This window comes from Thamnophis elegans, chromosome 8 (assembly GCF_009769535.1).
Source record: "Thamnophis elegans isolate rThaEle1 chromosome 8, rThaEle1.pri, whole genome shotgun sequence".
Lineage (NCBI taxonomy): Eukaryota > Metazoa > Chordata > Lepidosauria > Squamata > Colubridae > Thamnophis > Thamnophis elegans.
In genome coordinates this window covers 46,125,295-46,150,988 of record NC_045548.1, presented here as the reverse complement: position 1 = coordinate 46,150,988, position 25,694 = coordinate 46,125,295, and the positions used below count along the sequence as shown (strand labels likewise).

General features: G+C 36.7%; 2 protein-coding genes across 3 annotated transcripts; one reads left to right on the top strand and one right to left on the bottom strand.

Annotated features, from left to right (window-relative positions):
- Positions 1 to 4,584: 4,584 nt before the first annotated feature.
- On the top strand, positions 4,585 to 15,154 carry SBSPON (somatomedin B and thrombospondin type 1 domain containing). Its single transcript, XM_032223123.1, has 5 exons — positions 4,585 to 5,048; positions 8,741 to 8,929; positions 10,984 to 11,074; positions 12,063 to 12,242; positions 14,691 to 15,154. The coding sequence occupies exons 1-5, from the start codon at positions 4,823 to 4,825 to the stop codon at positions 14,806 to 14,808; spliced, it is 804 nt and encodes a 267-aa protein (XP_032079014.1). The 5' UTR covers positions 4,585 to 4,822; the 3' UTR covers positions 14,809 to 15,154.
- An 82-nt stretch (positions 15,155 to 15,236) lies between these two features.
- TERF1 (telomeric repeat binding factor 1) lies at positions 15,237 to 25,634 on the bottom strand. Of its 2 annotated transcripts, XM_032222370.1 has the most exons (10): positions 25,372 to 25,634; positions 24,616 to 24,711; positions 23,227 to 23,357; positions 22,143 to 22,229; positions 20,744 to 20,893; positions 19,691 to 19,812; positions 19,327 to 19,430; positions 18,673 to 18,743; positions 17,111 to 17,204; positions 15,237 to 15,913 (listed from the first exon to the last, which is right to left on the bottom strand). In XM_032222370.1, the coding sequence occupies exons 1-10, from the start codon at positions 25,604 to 25,606 to the stop codon at positions 15,804 to 15,806; spliced, it is 1,200 nt and encodes a 399-aa protein (XP_032078261.1). In that variant the 5' UTR covers positions 25,607 to 25,634; the 3' UTR covers positions 15,237 to 15,803. The 2 variants fall into 2 exon arrangements, with proteins under 2 accessions (XP_032078261.1, XP_032078263.1); XM_032222372.1 differs by lacking the exon at positions 15,237 to 15,913 and having other exon boundaries at positions 16,018 to 17,204.
- Positions 25,635 to 25,694: the final 60 nt, after the last annotated feature.

The following is a 25,694-nucleotide window of genomic DNA, read 5'->3' as shown; positions in this document are numbered from 1 at the left end:
CTCCTGTATTTGTACAGTTTCATCCTGTAACTTTTTTCCTGCTATATCATTGCCCATTGTGCCCTATTCCTGCATTACACCCATCATTCTCTGCACACTTGGTCTCGATACTTCCATCATAATTGCTGGAGGCAAAAATATTGAGGTTATGAGGTCTGGTTCTGTGGGAGAAAGGAGAGAGAGCAAATTATTCAGAGAGAAAGGCATTTTATATGTCCACTGAAAGAGTGATAGAGATTGCCCTGAATGAAGTCCAGGGAGAGAGTTCTGGGAGTTCCAGATGAAGACATATATACTGTAAACTAGAACTACCCCGTCTTGCAATTTGGTGTTAGAATTAAGTAAAGATTCGACAGGGAAAACCTCTAGGAATTTCTCCCAGAGAACAGGTGGCAATCCTGTCCGTCTTGTGATATCCCTGGGCAGGAGGAAATTTCTGACACTTCAGCCAACTAAGAAATGGAAGATGATGATGAATGGAAGAGAAAGGAAGAGAGAAATTCCAAAGCAGGGGTCTCTGTCTATTCCAAATGAAAAAGAAACAGAAATGGAAGGAGGATCACCCAAGCTCCCACCTGATGGAATTCAACTTTGCATACACCAGTTTTTGACATCTCAAAACCTCTTCACCACTAAAGCAATAAATATAGAGACATTTAGTAGATGGACCCTGCACTTTAATGTCATGTCCTTGTCTAAAAGATTTATTTTGCACTTTGGTCCAACAAGCCACCTACAATATTGGTTAAGCTGATATTTCCAGAGCTTTTATTGCTTCCTCCCACAGTTCAGTCATCTTTCTTTTCTGACACTGACCTGTGCAGGTCAAGTGCTTATCTGATTTCTTCTCTCTCCATAATGCAGGAGAGCACATTACAGGCTCTTAGCTGTAAATACTATACACTGAAGTCACTTGGGGGATTTTCTAGCACTTTGCTAATCCTTGTCTTTATTTTTTTTCCACACAAGTAGTAAACTCACAAATGCTTTCAGATAAAAGTTATATTCCTAGCTTTAGAAACTCTATTCATTCTTTCTGCTGTGTAAAACTATCTGCTATTCCACTAGTGACTTTTTGGCCCAGAGAAGAGATTTAAAGAGTAGGCAGAAAGACAAAAATTCTGTTTTTATTCTAAGAACTGCTTGGTAGTAAGATTTATTAGACAGGACGACTATTGGTGATTCATCAAAGACAGCTGACTTGATGGAGATGCTGAGCAACATAAACGGCAGAAAATGATGCCTTTGAAAGGAGCTGCTGAATACTCATGGGGCAGCACATGTTCTGGAAGAACAAAGGTCAACAGAAACCATGAGGAAGCAGCCTCACATGGGTGGGGAGGAGAGGAGGATGCACCTGGTACCTTCAGGTTGAATGAGGGGAATGAGAAATTAGGGAGTGAAGGAGGTGAAGCTGATGAGGCAGGAAGCAGGAATTCTGAGACCCAATAGATTGTGTAAACATAGAACAGGTGCATTCCAGTTTCATGGCTGGGAAAAAAATAACTATTGGTGCAAGAAAGGCATGTGGGCAGATTTATTTCTATTTATTTCTATGTTCTATATCAGATAAATCTTCTATTTTCTTTGTCTTCAGTAAAACAACTATGCTAGTAGTACTGAGTCCTTGAAGTTTCTGCTATTAACTAATATGTGAATGCAGAGATGAATTTGTGGAAGAAAAGAGATGGATAGTTGTTTCTGGCTTGAAGCCTCCTTTCACTTCCTGTTACTTAAATAACTTTTCTTTTTGATTTTCAGTGCTCTCAGAAGAGTCATCACTCAGCTGCCTCAAAATCTTTTTGTCAGGCATAATGCAGCTGAGCTGCAAAGATCCAACTGACAACTAGAAGATGTATATCATGTAGAAGATGGTGTCAGAGAGTTTTCTGTATAGAATTGTTGCTTTCTTAAGATAGACCTTGATGTGCAACCTCAATTGAGCTGACATTTCTTTTGCTGAGAGTTGTTAAGTGAATTTATTTCATTTTACGACCTTCCTTGCCACAGATGTTAAATGAGTCACTGCAGCCATTAAGTTAGTAACACGGTTATTAAGTGAATCTGGTTTACCCATTGACCTTACAAAAGGTGATCACATGACCTAGACACACTGCAGCCATCATAAATATGAGTCAGTTGCCAAGCAACTATTAAAAATTTCTGCTCCGGTTCTCCAGGACCTCCAAAATACCACCCCTCAGCTCACTCATTCCCACACACTGCTTTTCTACTGTCACCCTATTAGGGCCCCACAATTTGATTTGCAAAAATCCAGATGCGGGAATTAACAAGATTCAAAAAACATTATTCTCCACCGCAATCAGTCAGTCATCTGTATTCCCCCCCCCCCCCCCCGAACATATATATTGGCAAAGCCCACAGCTTCTTGCAGGAACTGTGGAAGGAGGAGATAACCTGGTGGACCTCATTGTCTTTAGACAAAGGGAGATGATTGCCGTACTACCTTCCGTATATTTATACCATTGCTAGACAGATACCAGAATCCCTTTTAACAGGATGCTTAATTTTATTTCATTTTTCATACAAGGATCCTAAAAAGACTCCCCTTGTTCTGAAAAGTTTAAGAAAACTTGAAAAAAAACCCGCTCCCAAGAAACCCAATAAAAATGGAGGTTTCAACTTCCATTGTCATTAGTTCATCTACTACAACTCTTGTAAGACTGTTTTTTTGGGTATGGCTATGAAAAGATTGTTCATTTCTGACTTAGAAAGTCAGGGAGATGACCTTGAGGGGAAAAAAACAAGAATTATTATCTAAGCAAAGAAAGTTGAAACATTCCTTAAGTCATTCTGGAAAAGAGAATAGTATTCAGAAGACACTCAGGCAGGTTCATCCCTGTTTCACTGGGCTATAAGAGAAAGGGAAGGTAGTCAGACTTGCAAGATTCAGCTACTGTACTGCAGTGTATCCCAATGAAATATAGGGTAGAGCTAATTCTCCTATGGAGTCAGTTTCTGATCTCATCTACTTGTAGAACTGACAACGGTGTAAACTTTTGTGAATAATATTCTGTTTTATCTAACGCAAACTACATTTGCTATTTTTTCCCTTTTAAGATACGATACTACTTTGTTGTTTTTGCTGCAAAAAAAATAGCAACATACTGGAAATTGCTATCTCATGGTGTTCAGAATTTCTAATTAAGAACCATTTATTGTACTCTTGCCTTGAACTCCTTGCAGAAAACAAAAATGCATCCACATAATTTATTGTACTAAAGAAAGGACTGATTTTACAAGTTTAGAAAAAACACAGTGACGCCATCATATAAACTGTAATAAGCTACGCCTTGCATAACAAGATTCCATAATTTATGGAATCTTATAAATGGCCACAAAAATATAGAGAAACTTCAACTCTTTGTTGCCAGAGGATGGACATGTAAGGTGTTTGCAGCCCTAATCTCACTCACAACCATAAATTATAATAAACAAAACATTAGTGTTATATAGATTCTAAATCACATACAAGCAAGCCATACTTTGTTTGAACATGTGTGAACTCAGCCACTGTAGAAACGAATCTGTCTTCCAGTTGCTTAAACTGATTTCTTTTTAAGGCTATTTTGCTACTAATTTTCACATTGCTTGAAATTTCATTCAGGTTTTCCCAAGCTTATTTTATTTTTAAAGTGTTTTGCACCTGTATACGTTGCAGCTATCTGACTCTTCACATCTCTCCAGGCCTAAAGAAACTCACAGGAGGAATTCCTAACTATTGGAATGTCATTGAGGAGGCAGCTGGAAAAGTGGTTGTATTCTGAAAGACAATCACAATCACCCTCCCTTGGCAAACTCCAGGCAGCCTTTTTTCTGAACAGGCATACTTTAAAGGGAAGGCTTCATAGATTAAAAAGAGCTGCCCAACTCTTATTTATTTAGTTAGTTTGTCAAACATGTACAAAATAACAGGTATAAGTACAAAGATGGACATAACACAGGAATTGGGTATGAATAAATGGGGACAATAGGACAGGGATGGTAGGTACACTGATGCGCTTCTGCACACCCCCTTACAGACCTCTTAAGAATGGGGTGAGGTCCACGCTAGACAGTTTAAAGTTAAAGTTATGGGGGTTTGAGGGGTCAGGTAGAGCATTTCAGCCATTAACCACTTTGTTGCTGAAGTCATATTTTCTGCAATGGAGTTTGGAGCGATTTACCTTGAGTTGGTATCTATTGTTTGCCCATGTATTATTGTGGTTGAAGCTGAAGTAGTCATTGACAGATAGGACGCTGTAACAGACAATTTTGTATACTATGCTTAGGTCAGACCTTAGTCGGTGTAGTTCTAGGTTGTCCAGGCCCAAAATTTCAAGTCTGGTGGCATAAAATATGAGCAACAATAAAACTCTGTAATTAATTAAGGGCAAATGAAATGACGTGCCTTCCAGATAAACGCAGAGCGGAGGCTTTCCTCTCGGTTAGGAATGAACGGTCCGAGAAGAAAAGTCTGAGGACCCGGAGAACGAGGTCAGGCGCGGCTGCCAGAGAGAGGCGGGGCGATGCTGCCCCTGGCTTTTGGCGCGCTTCTCTGCCAGCCGCGCCCGTCCCCGACCCTGCTGTGAAAGGACGGGCGGCGGCGACTCAGAGCATCCCTCGCCTTCTCCCGAGGGAGGGAGACAAGCGCGGCCCCGCAGAATTCCGCCCCTCCTGGAAAGAGCAGCGGCCACTTTGCACGGACTTTCGCGGTCCGACTTTCTTCTCCGCACTCGCGGCTCGCCCTGCAGCGCCGAGAGACCGACGCGAGGGCGCCCCCACCCCGGACTGGCGAATTCCGTGCCCTTGAGGCAGGGAGATGGGCCTCGGAGCTGCCCCGGGCGTCCTGGCTCTGGTGGCGCTTTCGACGCTCGGGCGCCTCGCCGGAGCGGGTTGCGTCGAGGAAAGGCGCTGCTGTCCCGGCCGGGATCCGACGTGCACCGCCACCGGCTGGCGCCTGGACAGAACTTATGGGACCTGCTTCTGCGACGAGGCTTGCGAGAAGACCGGCGACTGTTGCCACGACTACGCCCAGGGGTGCCCAGGTAGGCTGGGAAGGGACGGCGCTCAACGAGCGCCTGGAAGCACCTGCCGCCTAGGGAAGTTCCACGCTGGGGTGCTTTGCCTCCAAAACACTCCTGGTGGTAGTGGGGGGCGGGTTTCAGTGGTCCTAGAAGTAGAGGAAAGTATGGGGTTCTCCAGTCCCCCAATGTCTTCGAGGAGAACTAACCTTTGCTTTTGGAATTGGGGAATAAAGAATAAAACGCATCTCTTATACTCCAAATAGGTGGCTACTTCTTGGCAAGTGCAGGGCGGGTTTGCACAACTTTGGAATCTCGACAACAGAACCATTATCTTCACAAAATATAATGCCAAGCCGTTATTCCCCAATAGCTTGAATCATAAATTGTGTGTTGTTGTGCTCTAGTCTGTCATGGGAAGTCAGATTTCCCTGCTATTTCCTTTTCCTCCCCACTTATTCCTGCTCCCCAAAGGAAGGAAAGTTTTGTAAAGAAAACTTGATGCAAAACCTAAATCCCACCCACTTTTCCTGACTTTTCATGAATATGGAAATCCAAATGAAGGAAAAAATGGAAGGAAACAGACAAAAGCAAAATTCAATGAGTATCTGGAGGGCAGGTTTAAACTTTAAAAATGAAGGCAATGGATTCCTTTGCAAATTGAATCAGTTATTAAAGTGTGTAACTATGTATGAATGCAATAACTTTGTTGGATTTGTGATTCCACATGTATATGATATAAACAATTAAACAATTAAATAGCAATAGCAATAGCAGTTAGACTTATATACTGCTTCATAGGGCTTTCAGCCCTCTCTAAGCGGTTTACAGAGTCAGCATATCACCCCCACAGTCTGGGTCATTTCACCCACCTCGGAAGGATGGAAGGCTGAGTCAACCTTGAGCCGGTGAGATTAGAACTGCAGATAACAGTCAGCTGAAATGGCCTGCAGTACTGCACCCTAACCATTGCGCCACCTCGGCTCTAAAATCAAGGAGAGAAGCAACTTAGAACTAAAGAGAAATCTCTTGACAGTCAGAACAATTAATTAGAACCATTTGCCTCCAGAAGTTGTGAATGCTCCAACACTGGAAGTTTTTAAGATGATGTTAGATAACCATTTGTCTGAAGTGGTGTAGGATCTCCTGCCTAAGCAGGGGCTTGGACTAGAAGACCTCCAAGGTCCCTTCCAACTCTTATTCTATTTCTAAACTTCACAAGATTTTTATAGACATCATACATATTAATAATCCAATAAAATCCTTTTTTTTTGTTCTTCCCTTCTGTGATTTTCTTACTCTCAGTACAATTACTTGATTTGTGAGTTCCACGATGATAGGGCCTATAACAGAGTTCAAAAGACCCACCTGTCTTTTTACCTCTGGCCCTCTCTGTATTTCATGATAGTCAACCTTATAGTCATTTTAAAATAAAAATAGGGAAGATCTAAACATAGTAAGGATTGCAGCCTTAGCTGTAGAATTCAGTCATTGATAATGTAGTATTGAATGGTCAATGTATATGAGAAGTATTGGTGTCTGCATTTTTAAAAGTACATTTTAAAAGCCAGATCCAAGCTACAGAAACAAAAAATCCTTGCCCTCTCATTGGAACAGGTTTTTTTTTTTTTAAAAAAGAACATAAAGCATGAATTAATTCTTTTTGCATGGCTGGAGAACCAGGAACTGATATAAGAATATGCCTGTCAAATGAGAATCGTAGGCAATTTTTGCAGCTCAAAAGGCAAATTGAAGGAACACTTTTCATTTTGTAAAATATTTCTTAATCATGAGTTCCGCTTACACTGTTGGCACAGATATTTAGGGGCTGTCTGCTTTACCAGATCTTGGACTCGTGTGCTAGCTTTCTTTCTGCTCTAATTGGTGCATTGTGAAATAGATTATATGGATTAATCTGTGGAGCACAGAGGAAGGATTCCACGTCAGAGAAGAGCAGAATCTGATTGGCAAGTGGCTTCTCTGAATTCATTCATGCATGGTCATGAAATTATTTAGACAGGATGTGTTTAATCAGGACTGGATCTTAGCTGGAGATAAACAGAAAGCAAAGGTAGCATTTGGGGCAACGGATTTTCTTCTTAATGGTACTATGGGCACATTTGTATGTTACAGTTGCTTGCGCAAGGAACTTAAGCCTCCTTTTTATCTGTTCTTCTCTACCCAAAATTATTTTTTGTGCTGTCCAACTACATATGTCTGAGAATAAACAACAGAGGGGAGTATGGAGCAGATTATTGGTAGCCAACTATCATTGGTTTGGCGACATGGGGATAAGATTGTCACTTTGTGTGTGTGTGTTAAAAGACAAAGTTTCAACTTTTCACTTTTATTCCAATTTAAATTTTTTATTCAATGTATTTTAGCCATGCTCTGCATTTGTAAATGTCAGTAAACAATAACCTGGCTTTATGCCTGTTTGCCAAACAAATCCTCAAATTGTTTTTCTCTTTCTTCCATGGGCTATTGACTTAACTGAATGAAAACTGTCTTGTTTTAGCTGAGGTTGGATTTTTCAGGAGGCATTTCAAGCAGCTGATGAATGTGTGATATCAGAACCGAAAAATGGCACTTAAGGACGCATATGTTTGGGAAATAGCAGATTTAGGATTAGAGTACAAATATGTAGATACCTATATTAACATATGAAAATATACATACAGGAACTTGACTATAAGGTGATGTATATAAACTATGCTTAAATCTGAGTGTCATCTTAGGTTTAAAAATGAGTTTTAAGCCTGTGATGGCTAATCTTTTTGTTGCTGCGTGCTGAAAGCAGGCACACATCCATAAGGCAATGCACGCATGCCCCCTGCATGAGCCCCACCCCCATGCATGCACACATGACCACTTGAATCCTAGTCATCCGTGATACATGGCCATGCACTATTCAATATGCAGAAAGGATCTCCTTTCTGGCATCTGCTTTCTTCTAAATTTTCTATAAATTGCAAAAAGTCCAAGAGTTTCTTGCCATGTAGGCTTTTGAGAACCCAATAACAGCACAAGTAACAACACGTGCTAGCCCTCACTCTAAATTTGATAGCACCTTTATTTGCTTTGAAACAAGAGAAAAAACAAGTACTTCAATATAACTTGCCTTCTTCCATTTTAGTATCATACTATATAAAAATGAGATGGGTGGCCATATAAATGGAAGGTAAAGGAAATCATTACAGGCCCATCAACCATGCCAATATTTTATTGCTTGGTGTTGTGGTTCCTATTCTGTGATTCAAAAAGTGGACTTTTAAGATGATTTGAAAAATTATGTTTTGATATAGCTACTGCTTTTTAGAGAATGCTTATATATTATAGGCGATAGGCTGAAAAAAATGGGATTAGAACATATGAATATGAAACCATAAAATTATTTTATGGGCAAGAATATTTTAAGTTATAGTTTGGGTATTATTCTGGAAGACAGTAAAGGAGGAAAGCTATTGAAGTAGGGGCCCAGATGGATAGGCAGGTGGAAAATTGCTTTGTAAAACAACTTTATTTCCACAGGTTTTAAAAATGGCAGATCAGTGTTATTAACTTCTGATCATCTTAATCTATTTCTTCAGGAAAAGCAGGCTGTGACCTACTAAATTAAGTTTCGCTAAATGTTTATAGAGAAAAGATAAATCTTTGACAGTAACAAATGACTTCATGAGTTTCATTGGGACAGTATTTTTATAATTCTTTTGCAGCTGTTTCATGTGTTGTTGGAGAATGGAATCACTGGAGTGGCTGTGCAGAGCAATGTAAACCCACCTTCCGGATGCGTACGCGTATTGTACAACAAGAGCCAAAAAATGGTGGGGAGCCTTGTCCTCCATTGGAAGAAAAAGCTGGCTGCCTGGAATATGCAACTCATGAAGGGAAAGATTGTGGAGACGGTACACATGCTTCCTATTTCTCTCTCTTACAATTTGCATTCTTATTGAATGGTTTCTAGTGTCTTATAAACTTGATTAATCCATTGTCTTTAATCAGAGTGGTTAATTTTGCCATCTTTGCTAATTCAGTTTTAAAATCCACTCTTAGACAGTGAGTATCCCTGTTTCCTTCCAATACTTAGCATAGTCAATCCTTGCAGCAGTCACCATGTAAAGAATTGAGGCCCCAAAATGTTTTTCAGTTTGTTTCAGAGGTGGGTTGCTACCGGTTTGCACCAGTTCAGGCGAACCGGTAGTGGAAATGGTGACTGGTCACAGAACTGGTAGGGATGGCAGGCTCACTATGCCCCAGAATTGGTTCCCCAGTTGCCGCAGCATGGTTTTTTGACATTTTTAATGTTCTGCGCATACACAGACCTATTTAAAGCAACTGCGCATGCGCGCAGAGCACATGTCAGGCATGTGCACAAATCGCATGCCCACCGAACCGGCAGTAATGCCAGCAGAAACTCACCCCTGGTTGGTTTGTCCACAATACCTAGAAGAAAATCCCTGTTGTTGGAAATTCCTTAATACATTTGTGCAGCCTCTCTAGAGCCAAATACCAACAGTTCATCATCATATAAGAGCTTTCTTTCAAGCTGTAATTCACAGTGAATTTTAAACCATTGGCGCATACATTCTCCCATTGGTCTAGAATTATATTGTAACCAACAATTTTCACCCATTTTACCATATTTAACAAAGTCATCTTCCAGATTTATCATAAGTAACATTTTTTAAACTTTAGCAATCAGATGGTCATCTCCAGAACATACATTCATGTCAAATTCAGATTTAACTCCTGCAGACACAAAACTTTTTTTTAAATCAAGTTTAAATCTTTCAAAAACTCTGTAACAGGGGTATCAAGCTAAAGGTCTGGGGGCTGGATCCGGCCAAAGGGGTGCTTAGATCTGACCCGCAGGGCCACCCTGGAAACAGCCCATTTTTGCTGGCAGAGCTCTCGGGCTACCAGGCACCCCTGACATGAGTGACATATAGCTGGTTACCCTCACCCTGCCTCCTGAGGTCAAGCACAACGCTGATACGGCCTTCAATGAAATTGAGTTTGACACCCCTGCTCTATAATAATTAAACCAATCACAAACAAATCCTTTATTTACCAATTGTTCTCGTTTCTATCTTTTTCAAATATTAGTAAGCCTCGATATGTCATCCATTTGGAATCTAATAGAATCTCTTTTTGGTGTAATGCTTCATGGGTGATAGCAAAAGTCAGTCAATCTTCTTTTATATTTCTACCAGATATGCCCAATTAATTGCTTAATAACATGAGTCTGAAAACCAGGTTTAACTTTTACCTTATTGTATCAAAATAAGCATGTCACCCAAATCCTAAATCAGAACCTTCAAGGTCTAATAAACTTGAGTTTTTAAAAGTACCCAATCTTTTAACCATACCAAACAACAGACATCATAATATAATCTGTGGTCTAGTAAACCCAGAACTCTTTCTTTAGCATCCTGTAGGAGCTTATATTTAATTTGTAGTTTTTTGTTTTGCAACTTCTACATCCCTGTATTGAGAAGATAAGACTTTGATATTGAATATGCTGAATTCTGTTCTTTAAAAAAGGCAGGATCTCCTACCCTCACACTTATCCCATTGATTGAAACACCTTCATTTCTCCTTCAAATGAATTGATAAGCCTAGAAATTCATATATTTTTGCCACACAAAAATGTTGATTTGGATAGTTTTTGTTAATGAATAAATGAGCAATATGTTTATTTCCTTAATTAGGTTCTCTAAACTAGGATTATCTAGTTTTAGGACGTGTAGAGAACAATTCATATTTTAGATCATGTTTATGCAGAAATATTGAAAACTCAAATGGATTAACAAAGTTTTAAGTATCACTCTGTACCAAAGGATAGAGCAGGCAGTTTTAACTGTCGTTTTATATTACTTTATATATCTTCTACTCTATTAGTTAAATAGCAACACCAGCTTTACAAATTTTATTTTCATAATAATTGTGTTCTTCCTAGTTCCTGCATTCATTACTACTTCTGAATATAGTAAAGAGAGAAAAAAGACAGCTGTACATCCAAGGTGGTCTTTAGAAAGAGAAGATTCTAGGTAATTACGGCTAAAATGTAAAACTTTTACCAGCTTCTCTGGAGATCAATTTCTTTGAATTGTTGAATTTGTCTCAGTCAAAACATACATACATACAATCTTGACGTTTAATATACATATAGTTATTTCAAATTGGTAGAAGGTAATTTTGTATAACTATCCATACTAGATGGATTAAAACAGTTTCTGTACTAATACTATAATTCTGAAAAGTCCTACGTTGCCATTGCTTTTCTTCTTCACACATACTTTTCTTCAGTTAGTTTGGTCTTAACTGCATTATTTGTAGAAAAATAGCACTGCCTATAATAAAGTGAATTTTTTACAAAGCATGAGCAATTTATCTATCTATCATCTATCTATCTATCATCTATCTATCTATCATCTATCTATCTATCTATCTATCTATCTATCTATCTATCTATCTATCTATCTATCTATCTATCTATCTTTTTAAAAAAACACGTGTGGGAATTGCAGTTCCCAATGCTAGTAACAAAAGCCCAATGAGCTTATCCCTAGTAGTCATTGGCTTCTTCACTATCTTTCATGTAGTATAGAGATGGGCAAACTGTGGGTGTCTAGCTAAGTATGGTCTTTATTATTTGCAAGTGGTTTTTGAAATTAGACAATATCTTACTATTAATAAAGGCAATCTGCTGCTGAATAGGAAAAGGCAAAAAGAAAACAAAAGAGGTATAGAAAGACAAATGTATTTTATTAAGAAAATGGTTGGCAGATATTATTCAACAAGCGGAAAGTTGCTCACTGATATTCGCAGGATTGTGGCATAAGGAGTTTAGTCTCTCCCAATTTTTTTTAGTAGTCTTAATTTCACATCAGAGTTTGAGCCATAGCAGCTAATGATTACTTTTAACTTTAGGTAAACTATGGTACTTTGTCTGGCTAACAACTTCATAGATTATATATGCTATAATTAACTTTCAGATTTATTCTTGCATTAGTAACAAATTCTTCTTCCCCAAAGGAGTTACTGTGTGGAATTTAAAACAGAATCATTGTCTCCTTATTGCTCTATGGAAACTCGCCCATATGCTCGATGGATGCAGTACCTTCGAGCAGGCTATACAGTATGTGTAATCTGCCAGGAGCCAGCAATGCACAGAGATAACTATCGCTGTCCTGGAGATGGCACGGATACTGATAGGTAACTAAATTTCTTATCTGAATCTCTATTAATAATACAAAGTCCTTAGCATCTATATATTGTTTCATTTATGAATTTGTACCAAAAATTCTCAAACACATGGTTTATATACATTTTTCCTTCAAAAAATCAGTTTTGTGTGTATAGCTTTATCTTCTCACTTCCACACCCCAAGCCTGTGCATTTCAATGGTTAGTTAGTACTTTGTTCAAATATTGCTTTGAAGCCTTTTTGTCTTTGTTTGTATTTCTCAACCAGAATAAGCAGTGAGTAGATACACTCAGACTTCATGTAGCCTATTTCCCCAATTTAGACAAGATATTGAGGCCAAAATATCTCTTTGAATCTATTTTCTTATGGTAGTAAGGTTGCTATAACCGTACCCAGTTGACAGAGTTGCATTAGTAAATCATCTCAGTTCTAACTAGAGATAAAGCAAGCATTACGAGGATCTGGATGTATGGATATGGTTTTGCTATAGTATACAGGGAAAAATATAAGAATATGGTCTTGCATATTACACAGGTAGCCCTCAACTTGCAACTATTTGTTTAGTGACCATTCAAAGTTACAACAGCACTGAAAAGTGACTTAGGGCTGGTTTTCATGCTTATGCCCACTGCAGCATCCCCATGGTCATCTGATCAAAATTCAAGCTCTTGGCAACTGGCAATGTATCTATGACAGTTGCAGTGTCCCAGTACCATGTTATCATCATTTGTAACCTTACCAGCCAGCTTCCAAGAAAGTCAATGGGGGAAGCTAGTTTCACTTAATAATTGCATGACTCACTAAACTGCAGTGATTTGCTTAACAACAGTGGCAAAAATGTTCATAAAATGGGGCAAAACTCACTTAACAGGCTGCCTTGCTTAGCAACAAAAATATGGGGTTTGGTTCTGGTCATAAGTTGAGAACTTCCTGCACATGTTATTTTTAAAACAGAAGTATAGAAAATAATGGCTGTTTTTTTCATGAAAATCCAAGAATTGTATTCCACCAAATTACAGTTGGAAATTATCTATTTTCCATAACTTGGCTACATCGAGACTTTGCAGCTTCCAATATCTCAGTCTTTATTTTCCTGGCCTTACTGTTCTATCACTTCATTTTACTTTTATCTTCATAATTCTATTAAGACAATTTAGTAGCCACATTTTAATTACTATAGGACATCTTAAGTCATACAAAATATAGTTTGGAATGAATTCCGGGTGAATAGTTTCTGTATTTTCATTGTTAGAGAACAATAGCAACAGCACTTAGATTTATGCACTGCATCAGTGCTTTACAGCCTTCCAAGTGCTTTACAGCATCATCATATTGCCTCCAACAATCTGGGTCCTGATTTTACTGACCTTGGAAGACTGAGTCAACCTTGAGCCTGATGGGATTTGAATTGCCAAATTGCAGGCAGCCAGCAGGAAATTCAGGATGTACTCTGATTCAGTAAAACTCTAGAAGTCTGCCTTCCCAGGTAGATTAGATAAAAAACATAACCAGAGTTTATTGTACTTTATTGTAATATTACATAAATGGCATTTTGCAAGTCTGAAAGTACAAATCACCGATTTGTCTGTTTTACAGGCTGATAACTTAAGGGAGGATCCTTTCTGAATTTCTTTTCTCTCTTTCTCTATGCGGCTAGGGGCTCCTTCCCCATTCTTACCTTAGGCAGCACTTTTCCACCTTTCTCCCAAAGTCGTTCCCACATACCATCACAAATATAGTTAGATTAAACATATCCATTAGAAGAGTTCTGCTAATATTGGAATGGGCAGAGACCATTCCTCCTTCCACCTGCATTTCTTCAAAAACTGGAAAACGATCCAGAGAAGCAAGAGAAATATCAATACTTGCTGTGAATGTTTTGCACAAAATTCAGCAGAGATATTTAGAAATATGTGGGAAAATCAAACACCTCTGTAAAGCAGCCACATTTATTTTAATGCTTCTAAGGAAGTTGGAAAGGAGACATGACTTAAATGAGTCACATGAAGATGACATTGTCTTAATGAGTCATTTTGTTAAAGCATCATCTTTTATCATGATCACATGGAGATCTGTTTTAAAGGGTCGCCATTCCCTTGCCTTTCAAAGTATCTCTTCAGAACCATTTCAAAATGACACATAGGTATACTATGATCCTCTTTCCAAGACCATCTAAATACCAGAATCTTGAGTGAGAAAGAATCTTTATGTTCCAGAAATGTCACTGTTTGCATTCCATCGTATTTGCTACTTGTTTGCAACTCTTTTAGTCAAGAAAATGCTATTTGCTCTTATGGGGATAGTGAAAATTACTGCAGTGTTCTTGTAATTGTGTGCTACCTATGAGAATATTCAAATAGGAAAGTTATTTACACCATTCCCAGCCTTAATAGGATATTAACATTTTATGAAGGAATATCTATACCATTAAGCCAATATATTTCCATTCCATTTTAGGAATGCAATTCTCCACTGGCAAGCAGTTGGAAACCCATCCTGCTATGGAACTTGGAAGAAAATTCAGCAAGTGGAAGAATGTTCATGCCCTCTTGTACATAGTTTTATTTTTACATAGCAGAGTGAATGTATTTACCTAAAGTATAAAATCTAGCACTGGACCTATGTAAAGCTTTTAAGCATTAAATAAACGAGGAATCAATTTTTGACATTACATCCAGTCTTTTGTATGAATGGATAAAGTTAAATGAACTATATAAAGTTATATTGGTGTTCCCTGAATTCAGTACTAATAATTATTGTGAAAAGCCATTAAAACAAATAAGCTGGATAATCATTTACATAAATCAACTGTAATATGGCATTCATTCTTTTGAAAAGCATCTGCTTTATTTATAATTTAAAATAAATATATGAAGTGAAAGTTATTGAGATTAAACCAAAAGTATGTTTAGTAACATCACAGTTCCATTTCTTTCTCTTTTTTTGGGGGGGGGGGGAGGGAAGAATAAATGTAAATCAGTTTTTGACTCTTGACAACTATCCAGAGTGTTTCTGCAGTTGCCTTGGCAAGGTTTTTTTGGTAAGTGATTTGCCATTGCCTTCTTCCTAGAGCCGAGTGAGTGACCCAGCTGGCTTTGTGCCTAAGGCAGGACTAGAACTCATGGTCTTCTGGTTTTGGGGTTGGTGTCTTAATTATTGCATCAAAGAGAATCCCTCAGTGTCTTAGAAGGCAAATCTAGGACTAAGCCATGGGGGAATGTCTGTTCCATGTGAATTAAAAAGATAGCAAAGCTCCATACATGGTAGGGGGAAAAAATAGAAGAAGATTGCAGGATAGGATACTGTAACTGGTATCCAAAGTTGACACTCAGCATTATCATCTAAAAGTCACCATGATGACTATAGTGAAGGACTTCTATCTATGGAATCATTTAAAATTTTGAAGTATAGATATTTAATACTGTTCAGAAAAATAAGCTTTAAAATTTCATTCTCAGTACTGCAAGGATCAATCTGGTGCAGTTGTTATTTTTGGCATCAGTGCCATTGACAAAGGATTGTGAAGGAAACAAGGATATTACACACCCTCCCCTTGACCAGTTTGCCCTGTTACCTTCTTGGAGGAGGCTTCGTGTTATTCGAAATAGAACATCTAGATTCAGTCTCAGCTTTGTTCCATATAGTATCAACCTTGTGAACTCTCAAGTTTCCTCGTTCCGCTATGTATTCAAAATGGACAGTGATTAAGATATACAGTATGTATATGTATGTATATGTACAGAAACACACACTTTTTTTGAGAGCAGGCATCAGATTTTCACTTTTAATGTGGACCAGTGTGCTCACAGTAAAAAAAATGACAATAAAGGTTATCCTATCTTATCTTATCTGAAGGATAGATTAGCTACTCTTTGCTATTTGAGAATGAATCCCTTGCAAGGCTATAAAAACTAATGTTATTACTAGTCAAAGCCTCACATCAAATGACAACCAAATCTGTAAAAAAAAGTTGACTTTCTGAAACAAGACCGATATTGAAATAAATGCCTATATCCATGAGATTCTTCAAAATATTGCTCCCACAAAATACTATACAGCTCCTATGTAGTTCTTTGGACATTGTTGAAAATAGAAGTCGCTGATTAAGAATGGAGAAGTTACTTAATACGAATGATCACAAAAAACTATAATATAGCTAACAAATTAAAAATGCAGCACTCTGAATTTAACTTAAAAACAATATATTTCTTAAAATTACCATAAGTACAGTCTACATTTCAGTTCCGTGTTGCCCAGAGTTTAAGATTCATAAACGTAGTGGGTTCATATTTGAATAGTTTACTCAATAAAGCATTACAGGTAGCCAAATTATCCATCTCCGAGACATATAAAAAAGATTATGGAAAGGGTTGCAGAAAAACTCCTATGTCTAAAGCATGATTTCTTGGTTAAAGCATTTCTTGCACTGAAAAATTTAGACTCCGTCCCCTTTGCACAAAACAATGAAGATGTCCTTATTAAACAGATCCAACATGAATCTTAAACTTGTCTGCTTAAGATTCTACTTCTTTGCAGTATTTGTATGATCCTGCAAGGTAATAACCTGAATATCTTACAAGCTCTCCAGAATGAAAGGTTAAATTAATTTGCTTGTCTTAAGCAGCTTTATTCAGATAACTAGATAATAGACCTGCAATTTAACATCTTATCACCTCTAGATTTTCAAGAACCAACTATTTTAGGAACTATAATTGCATAAATTGGTTCTTGACACCACCTGATAAGGTCATCACATCATCATCAAAATATAAATAGGTAAGAAATAAGGTGAGAATCTGATGAAAAAATAACTTAGACCAAGCCTAATTTAACTAAAGTTCTCCATCTGTCTTTTAACATAACATTGGTTTTATTACCAAAGTCATAATTCTGAAGAATTTTCATCCAGTTTCCAACTCCAAACTTCCGTACACCACTTTTTAATTTATGGTCATCTTCCCACTTCCATGGCTATAGAAAATTAAAATAAAATATTACAACATGTATCTTTTCAAGCACTTTAATCATTACCCTAATTAGCAATTGCTGAAAGAACATTCTATTTCTATTAACACTCATTCTTGAAAGCACAGTTAAAGCCTATAGCATTTGCATTTTACAAGAAATCAGCATTTTAAGAACTTTCTTTTATTTCCATTATAAAGAATAAAAAGCTTTATGAAAAGCAAATGATTATTTCAGATGTGAGAATTACAGGGGAATAATAGAAATTACTTTTATTACTTCTAAACACAAACACATCTGTTCATATTCATAAAACAGCCACTTGAATATTATAGCAATATTATTTTCTTAAGCTACAGCAATTTCTTGATTTCTGTATTTATCATAAGTCTTACTTCCAATATCAATTTAGTTATTTTCATGATTTTTTAAAATTACAATTTGAATTGCAAACCCGTTACACTCTATCAAAATACACTCCATAGAGATTATTTGAAAGGAGCAGGACAATAAAAAGCAGAAGTCTACACTGCTTATATACATTTAGATTTGCATTATAAAATTGAAACATTACCACTTTTCTGAACAGAGTTTTCTTGCATATGTATTAGGAAATTCAATTTCCTTGGAATATCATATCATTAATGCCAAAGAACTTGGGACATTTGAAATATAAAGCCAATAAAAGCCAGAAACAACCAGTTTCCAAAATCTGAGGGGCCAAAACTACCGACAAATGTTTGTATCTTGTGGGTCTGAATGTATGGGAATTATGTAACAGAATAAATTCTTTGCGTTTCCTTTTGCTAACCAGCTGTAATAGAAGTGCCAAATGAGAAAAGGCACCTTGGCTTCTTCACTGATAATTGGCTAGATATACACTATTATGATATAGTAGACGCAACTTTTGGGCAACATGCAAAGATCACAGTTTCAATAACATATTGTAGATAATTTGTGGGGTGACTTTAGATATGTTGGATTTTAATTCCAATAAACCAAGCCAGCAGTCTTCATACATATTAGCTGCGTATTATACAAATTGGATTTCCAGACATTTGGAACAATTGGGAAAGGTTGCTTTCCACCACTGTAATTTCTGTCCTTTATTAAATTTCACTATTTTAGGTTTTATTTTTATGTTCTACTTGTATAGGAGTCTAATTTTTTTTACTGTGAACCTCCCCCAAAATTTGTATTATCAAGAAATACTTGCATGTAAAGAAGTAAATAAATATGTATACATGAACACCACTGCACTTCTTCCTATTACATTAGGTTTAACCATTTTCCATGGTCATGCTGGATTGGAAATGACAAGGGACTTTTATCTTGTAGTATCTTCTATCAAACCATACTTACAGATATGCAGTCTTCTTGGGCAAGTAGGTAAATATTTTAGAAAAATGTTTCTTTGGTTAATCTCACCAATATTATTTTATATTAATACATTTAAAACCTTTCTTGTTTATACCTTTTTCTTCCGACAAGGTAGCAGAGACTCATCTTGTAGAGCGTTTGTAGTATTTTGCGAATTTTTTTCACCTGGTTCAGAAAAAAACACAAACCTTTTTTGAATCCTTTTTAATGGCTAAATGCTGTTATATTTTTCGGTGTATAAGACACACTCCCCTCCCCCCCAAAGTGGGTGGAAATGTCTGTGCATCTTATAGAGCGAATATTGCCGAAACCATACCCACCCACCGCCCCCCATCCTTCGGCCTCTGCCTCCCAGCAATTTGCCTCCTTGCAGCAAAAAAGCAAACAGCTTGGTCAGCTTCAGCAGTCTGATTTAGCATGAGCAGCTGATTGGCCTTTGGATCTGCCTCCCACCTATCAGCTGTTCCAGGCTGCGGAGATCACCACTGTCCATTGCCGTCTACTGCTGCCTCAGCGTGCCCCTTTTTTGGCCTGTTCCAGGTGGCAGGGATAGGCGGCAATGGGCAGAGGTGACAGGCTACAGAATGATCATTGATACCTTGGTCTATATTTTGCTTTCAGTGAGAAACTATTTTTTAAGTGAAAGGCAGGACTCTGAAGCATAAATTATGGGGAAGGAAATCTGATTCCCCGCATATTTCCAATATATCCATTCTGTTCAGATATACTGAAATTACGTAGAACTTACATTTAAGAGGTTTTTGTTTTATATTTTGGAGCATGGAGGAAATCTGTATCTGCCTTGGTTTCCAAAATGTCCGACCAGGTAAGGAACAGGAATGTTTATGTAATCTATAAGAGAATGAAAGAAAGGAGATATGATAGAGAACATCTATATGGCTGGTGAAACTTTTCTCCCCTTACACAATACCATTCTTTGTTAAATTCCACTATCCACCTACTTTTCTAACATACAATACATAAAAAAATTAACTAGGAAGAGAGTCATTTATTTATCAGAATATGTTAAAGAAGAAAAGAAAAAACTGCAACCCCCCCAAGATAAGTACTCATATTGATATAAAACTAGCAAATTTCAGGAAAAGTCATACTTTAGCAGGGTGTTTGGTGTGTTTTTCAAATGATTTTTATTGTCTGTTTCAATTGTACTGTTGCATTGTATCGGTACCATTATGTTTTCCGAACTGTTTGTTTTCACCTCTTTTGTAGCTTCCTGTAAAACAGCAACATTTACTTAAGGAATATTACTTTTCATATCTTCTCCAGTTGTCCTAAAACACTTTTTACCGTATACTGTTAGAAAGGATTTAAAACACAAGATTAATAAAAATGTAAAATGAAGACAGCAATAGACTTAACAGCTAAAGTTGTGTAATGCTTCAGTTCAGAAGAGGTGTTTTCACCCCAGGATGATGTAATGAATCAGAGACAAGTCCTGTGTTCCTGCTACTACCTCAATAAGCCCTTGTAAATCATATCCAGAGCAAGGCAAAGCCTGTAGATTCAGACCAATAGTCAAGATGAATCAGGCATCACATATTTCAGCAGCATGGTATTCATTCAAGTAGGAAATAATTAGATTTGATCATTCCATTATTCCCCCTTCCAAAAATAATAATCACTTTAATTAGGTTTCTTATGTAAGGAGGAATTTATAACTTCCTGGATCTAGCTACAACTGCTTACCAGATATGAAGAACAAGGGGCAAGCAAAAATGGTTGGCTACATTCAGTCAACACGTCAGGTGGGTACTGAAAGTAGCACAAAGAAAGCCTCAGAGTATAAAAATCTGGATGTATCTATTGATTGAATCGCTAGAATTGTAGAGTTGTCATGAAACTAATTCTGTCCTGCAGGCTTCTTTAAAGTCCAGAGACACAAGTACTCCTTTAAATAATTCCATCCTAGTTACGAATTGTTGCAATGTTATGCAGTTGGTCTATTATTCTGATGTTATTTAAAATTCGGTAGTTTGTATAGTATTACAGTTTTAACAATTAGAATGTTTCCAAAACTTTCCAATATTTTAACGAGTAAGACATTCAGTCACTTATAAATATATAATTAATTGTATAATTAACATTTATATAATTGAATTTGTATGCATTACTTTTATTCTAGTTTACTATGGTTTTCAACATACCTTCAGTAAAAAATTGTTGGTTTCTTTTTTCAAGAAAATATTGATATAAGTTTTAATTTTCTCAATCAAAAGATTAAAACTGAAAAATCGAAGAAATGGATGATATGGATCTTTTTGTTTTGATATTGCAGAAAGCTTCATTCTTAAAGGCTACAAGAAAGAAAATCAGAATACAATAAATACTACATATTGTGCTTCTAATCCTGCCAATGGTATATATTTTAAAAGAAGTAGAACATTAGTTTTGCCTCCAGAAACCAAAATGTAGGAATTTAAATCTATATTATTCCATTCTAAATAATATAATACAATACAAGTGATAAGTACATGCAAATTATCTTTCCTAATACTAACAAATTCACTTTTGTTAGATATTATAGAAGCTTTCAATATTTCCTTATAATTTTCACACAACTGTGCACAGATAAGATGATACAACAATAATAGCTTCTTTAGTTCAGGATTCTCAATTCTCTTTAGTCAAACTCCTGGGCAACCAAAGCAATGCATCTCATGCCAAACACTCTCCTCTAATCTTCCTTTACATTCCTCTATTCCATAGTATTCTTTTTAAAATAGCCACATCTCAGTTAAACATCTTTTCCTACATATATCATGATTTGTGTTCATTTTTGTTTTTCTTTATGCCTCTAAGTTTATTTCCTCCAACTAGATTTCCCACCCAGCAATAAATATATGGTGTCACTTTCCAAGATTTTATAGCAGCGAAGGAATCTTAGTTGCAGTAAATTATACAACATATAGTAGTTAAATATGATCTGAAAAGAATCTTATGCCAATGTCACCAGTATGAATTTTCTTTATTTTATTAAACATATTTACATGGCTTCCCAACTCACACACAGTGACTCCAGGTGTTTACAAGATTAAAAATCCACAATCTAAATTCCATAAACTTTGATAGAATTGGGTGAAATTTAGATGGAGGACAACTTTATTTTTGACACTTTTCATAGTTGGATTTCAAAAGGCTGCCTGGTGTACTTTAACTACAGTCAGTAAAGCGAACATTTTAGTTTTTTTACTATTAGACATTTTGATAAGTTTACTGAAAATTCAGTGTGCCAGAAATGTAATGCATCTATTTTACTGTCCAAAATGTCAAAGATAAAACAACAAAAATATTGCAGAATTTAAATGCTTTTAATCACTGATTTCAGTAATGCATCCTGAAAGTCACAAAACCAGGTTGGGGGCACAGGATGCTTGCCCAGTTTTAATGCCTTCATAGATTGTAAATTAATGACTAGAAGAGAGTAGATCCTGTTTTATCAGCTTACTAAATCTGCACATTGATCATTTAAGAATATCACATGCATTTTTATTTCATAAGGCTTCAGAACAACTGTCTAATTTAATTCAATATTGAACATACTACCTCATTGGAGGAAGATTCTGGAAAAAGTCTTTCTATCACTTCTGCAGCCTCCTGAAAATATCCTTTTTCCATATATATAGCGACTGCCTACAAAGAGACAACTTTTAAGTAATGACTTCCATTCTTTATAACAAATCTGGGAACAAAAAAACTTATGAAATTTAATGTTATGATCAACTCTACTATTCCCTCTAGCAACTCATCTTGATGTATGGTGCCATAAAGCATTTACTTTGTTCTTCTCCTTCAGCACAAATGGAGACATCCACCATCCAAATAAATGTTTCACTAATTCCATTAACTGGTACGGAGGACAGGAAAATCCTCCTCCACTGCTATTACTAAGAACTCTTACAGACAGGGTCATTTGTTGGGGACAGCTTCATCCCTTCCCTGCTTGATTTTCAGTGTGACTACAGGAGTTTCCGCATGTAAAGTGAATCAAGCAATATTGATAATGGTAAAAAAAACATGTTTTGCCTATGGAATGGAGCAGATGATGATGATTGCTACTCCTGTATCTCCAGCTGCCTTAGTGTAATAACTGGAACTGATCCTAGAAGTATCTTATTCAACACTTTCATTTCCCATATTTCCCTTGTGCTAGTCTCTCCTATGCTTTTTGGCTATCCAACACGACTAATCCAAGTACACAACTCTGCTCTTATTTTCCACAACTGGCTAGAGTTTCTGCAGTAAGCTTTTCATTCCTTTTTACTGCCACAGGCTATAAATGGTCATGAGATTTCATGCTGCTGCCAATTAACTGTAAACTCATGTAAATGTGTAAATTCCCAAGTGAATTTTAAAGATGCAAGGATGGATTTGATGAAAACAAAGAATCATCTTTTGTATTTTGTGAATGGTACAGTTTCCATGGAAATTATTGTGGGGATAGCCTATACATGATTGTTTTGAAGTAGTTTCTAACATAGGAATAAAATCCTTAAACTATTAAACATTGTCTGCCCTATTTCAATTTATAGCATGAACATTTTGATCTGATCCATGAGAAGCCACAAATTTCTAGATTTTCTTGCATGACATTCCAAATCAAACTAAATATATTGATCTACAAACAAACCTGAATCTGAATTAAGTTCTTGATTTCTTTATGCAATTTATCTTGTTCGCTTTGTGTTTTTAGGAATGAAATCCAAACCGACAAAGCATTTTCGAGTGGTGAAAGTGTTTGGTCATCTCCAAAATCAGAATCTTAAGAGAAATGAAAAGAAGTAAAAATAGCAGCGAATTATTTTAAAGATAAAAAAATTAAAACTTCCATATAGAAAATATATCAGTCATTATACTAGAAGTCAATTTCTTCTTTTGATTTTTGGTTCACAGAAGAAAACTTGCTTAATAGAGATAATCAACTATTCAACCGAGGTGGTTAGGAAGATGATTGAATAACCTTAGAAAATCTCTGGTTTGAAAGGGTACCCCTCAGGTGCTTTTTAATATCATGTTACACAGAGCCTGGTCAAACACCAAGCCAAACTGTGGATATAACTTACAAATCAAATAGCAGAGAATAAAGATCCTTTAAATTTTATTTTGCTACTCATTGTTAACAGTATTTTAAAAACTACAATAAACTATCTAGTGTCCTCAGCTCAGAGCAATAGTGCTAAACAAGGTAAGTGTTTATACCTGATTAAAGACAACATGAACTTATATTAAATGCATTATTTTACAAGATTAGCCCTACAACTCTCTATTATTTTTCTTTGAGCTAGGAATTCAAGAACCATAGCAGTCTATTCAAGCAATCAGGATAATATATTTTTTGTAACTTTAAAATGGACTTTATTTAAAATGGAAGAATTAGCAACAGTAATCACTATATCAAAATTGTGCTCACAGACTGTAATTCCTTAAGACATTACAAAAACTGTGATATACAATCAATCACATCAAGAATTAATGCCTAGTCTCTAGCCAAAAACTTATGTAGCCTAGCTTCTTCATCTTTTGCCTCTATATGTTCCATTCTGACATCAAATGCACACTTCTTGGACTAGGTTTATGAGTGTACAGTATTTGTGGAGTTTATATAAAGTTACTGGTTAAGTAGTAAGTTGGCAAGATATCCTCAGTATTAGCCTATCAAGGTTAAGGATAACTTGTTTATAAATACTAAAATATGCTGCTGACTTGAAGCTGCCACTAGTATGGAGCCAGATAAGAAACACAAGGCTATATTTCAGAAAGCATGTGGTTTGTTGCTATCAACTTACCAAATTTTTGGGTCTCTTTTGCTTTTATTAACAGTGGTTATTTCTAATAATTTTAGTTTATATTTTAATAATTAAAGATAAATGACATATACAAATGTGTAGACTGTATATATTTTTGCAAGAGGTATTTTTGGTTAAAAGAACATACTTTTCTATAAATAAGCAAAGTTAGCATTAGATTGCCAGTATCTAACTAAGAATTCTCGCCAAAGCCAAAGCTTAAAATATTTTACCAAATATGCAACCTTCGGCAATACATGTCAGCAGCTGACAGAGGCACACTGTTTCCCTTTGATGAGTTTCTATTTTGTCCAACCCTTTAATAACAGCTGAAAAAAGAAAGCAGACATATCAGTTATGATTTTGTTCCTACAGTGCCACTGTGTGGTTATCAGTGACCTTGTCTATAATACTAAATAGAATTTACTCCCAAATAATTGTATTTATGATTGGAACATTTCAGAGCAGTTTATACTGAATACTTTATACATGCTAGTTAGTAAACAATTAACTCGTCTGTCCTCCCCAATGTGACAATTTGAAATAGTTATTTTGGTACCCTAGACACTACTACTTTATACTATAAATCACTAATGAACATCAATGAAGAGAGAAAATAGAACTCTTCAAATATTTGTCATTGTGTAACGTTCTGTTAACAAACACCTCAAAAATTACAAGTATTCAACAGAAATGACTGAAATTGTGACAAAAAATGGATTTCCTCTTTGCAATTGAAAGGTGCCTGGGGAAAAGGTTTGTGGATTGTTGACACCTTGTAAGACAGAGGCAGCCACATATGCAAACTTGCTCCGAGAAACGTTTCTTTTTAAAAAGCAGCACATTTATAACTAAATAAAGCAAAGAAGTGTAAAAATCGAGAAAGCCGAAGAGGGAGGAAACAAGCAGCTTCTAATAGTCTGCTGGCACCAGCACCAGCAAAGGGGCCACAACTCCAGCCTCCCACATCCCGTCAAACAGGCAATTACTCAGCGCCAGGTCTCTGCTCCTCTCGAAGTCTATTTGGTTGCCCTCGCAAAAATGGCGGCACAGGCAGCGGCAGGCAAAATCCAGCATCCATCCAGCGGCTATCGACTCCACCTCAGCGAAGAATGCCGAAGAACTGCCCTCTGGGGTGCCATGGTCCACAAAGTCCGCCTTCGCCGTCGTCCGTGGCATGGAAGTGACATAGTTCGCGATAGTTAAATCACTTCTCCGCTCCATTTTCAAATTTCTCGTCCCGCTTTTCCAAACTCCGCCCACTTATGACAAGGATCCTGTCACGACATGCTCCGTTCTTGGCCACGCCCTC

What these genes read in the sequence shown, in the direction of transcription:
- SBSPON (XM_032223123.1), top strand. Translation starts at nt 4,823, where the DNA reads ATGGGCCTCGGAGCTGCCCCGGGCGTCCTGGCTCTGGTGGCGCTTTCG. An exon ending in CTACGCCCAGGGGTGCCCAG is followed by an intron (nt 5,049 to 8,740) that starts GTAGGCTGGGAA and finishes ATTCTTTTGCAG; the next exon opens with CTGTTTCATGTGTTGTTGGA. An exon ending in TTAGAAAGAGAAGATTCTAG is followed by an intron (nt 11,075 to 12,062) that starts GTAATTACGGCT and finishes TCTTCCCCAAAG; the next exon opens with GAGTTACTGTGTGGAATTTA.
- TERF1 (XM_032222370.1), bottom strand. Translation starts at nt 25,606, where the DNA reads ATGGAGCGGAGAAGTGATTTAACTATCGCGAACTATGTCACTTCCATG. An exon ending in ACACCAAACACCCTGCTAAA is followed by an intron (nt 19,431 to 19,690) that starts GTATGACTTTTC and finishes ATTCTCTTATAG; the next exon opens with ATTACATAAACATTCCTGTT. An exon ending in TACCTTGTCGGAAGAAAAAG is followed by an intron (nt 17,205 to 18,672) that starts GTATAAACAAGA and finishes AATTTTCTATAG; the next exon opens with CCATGGAAGTGGGAAGATGA.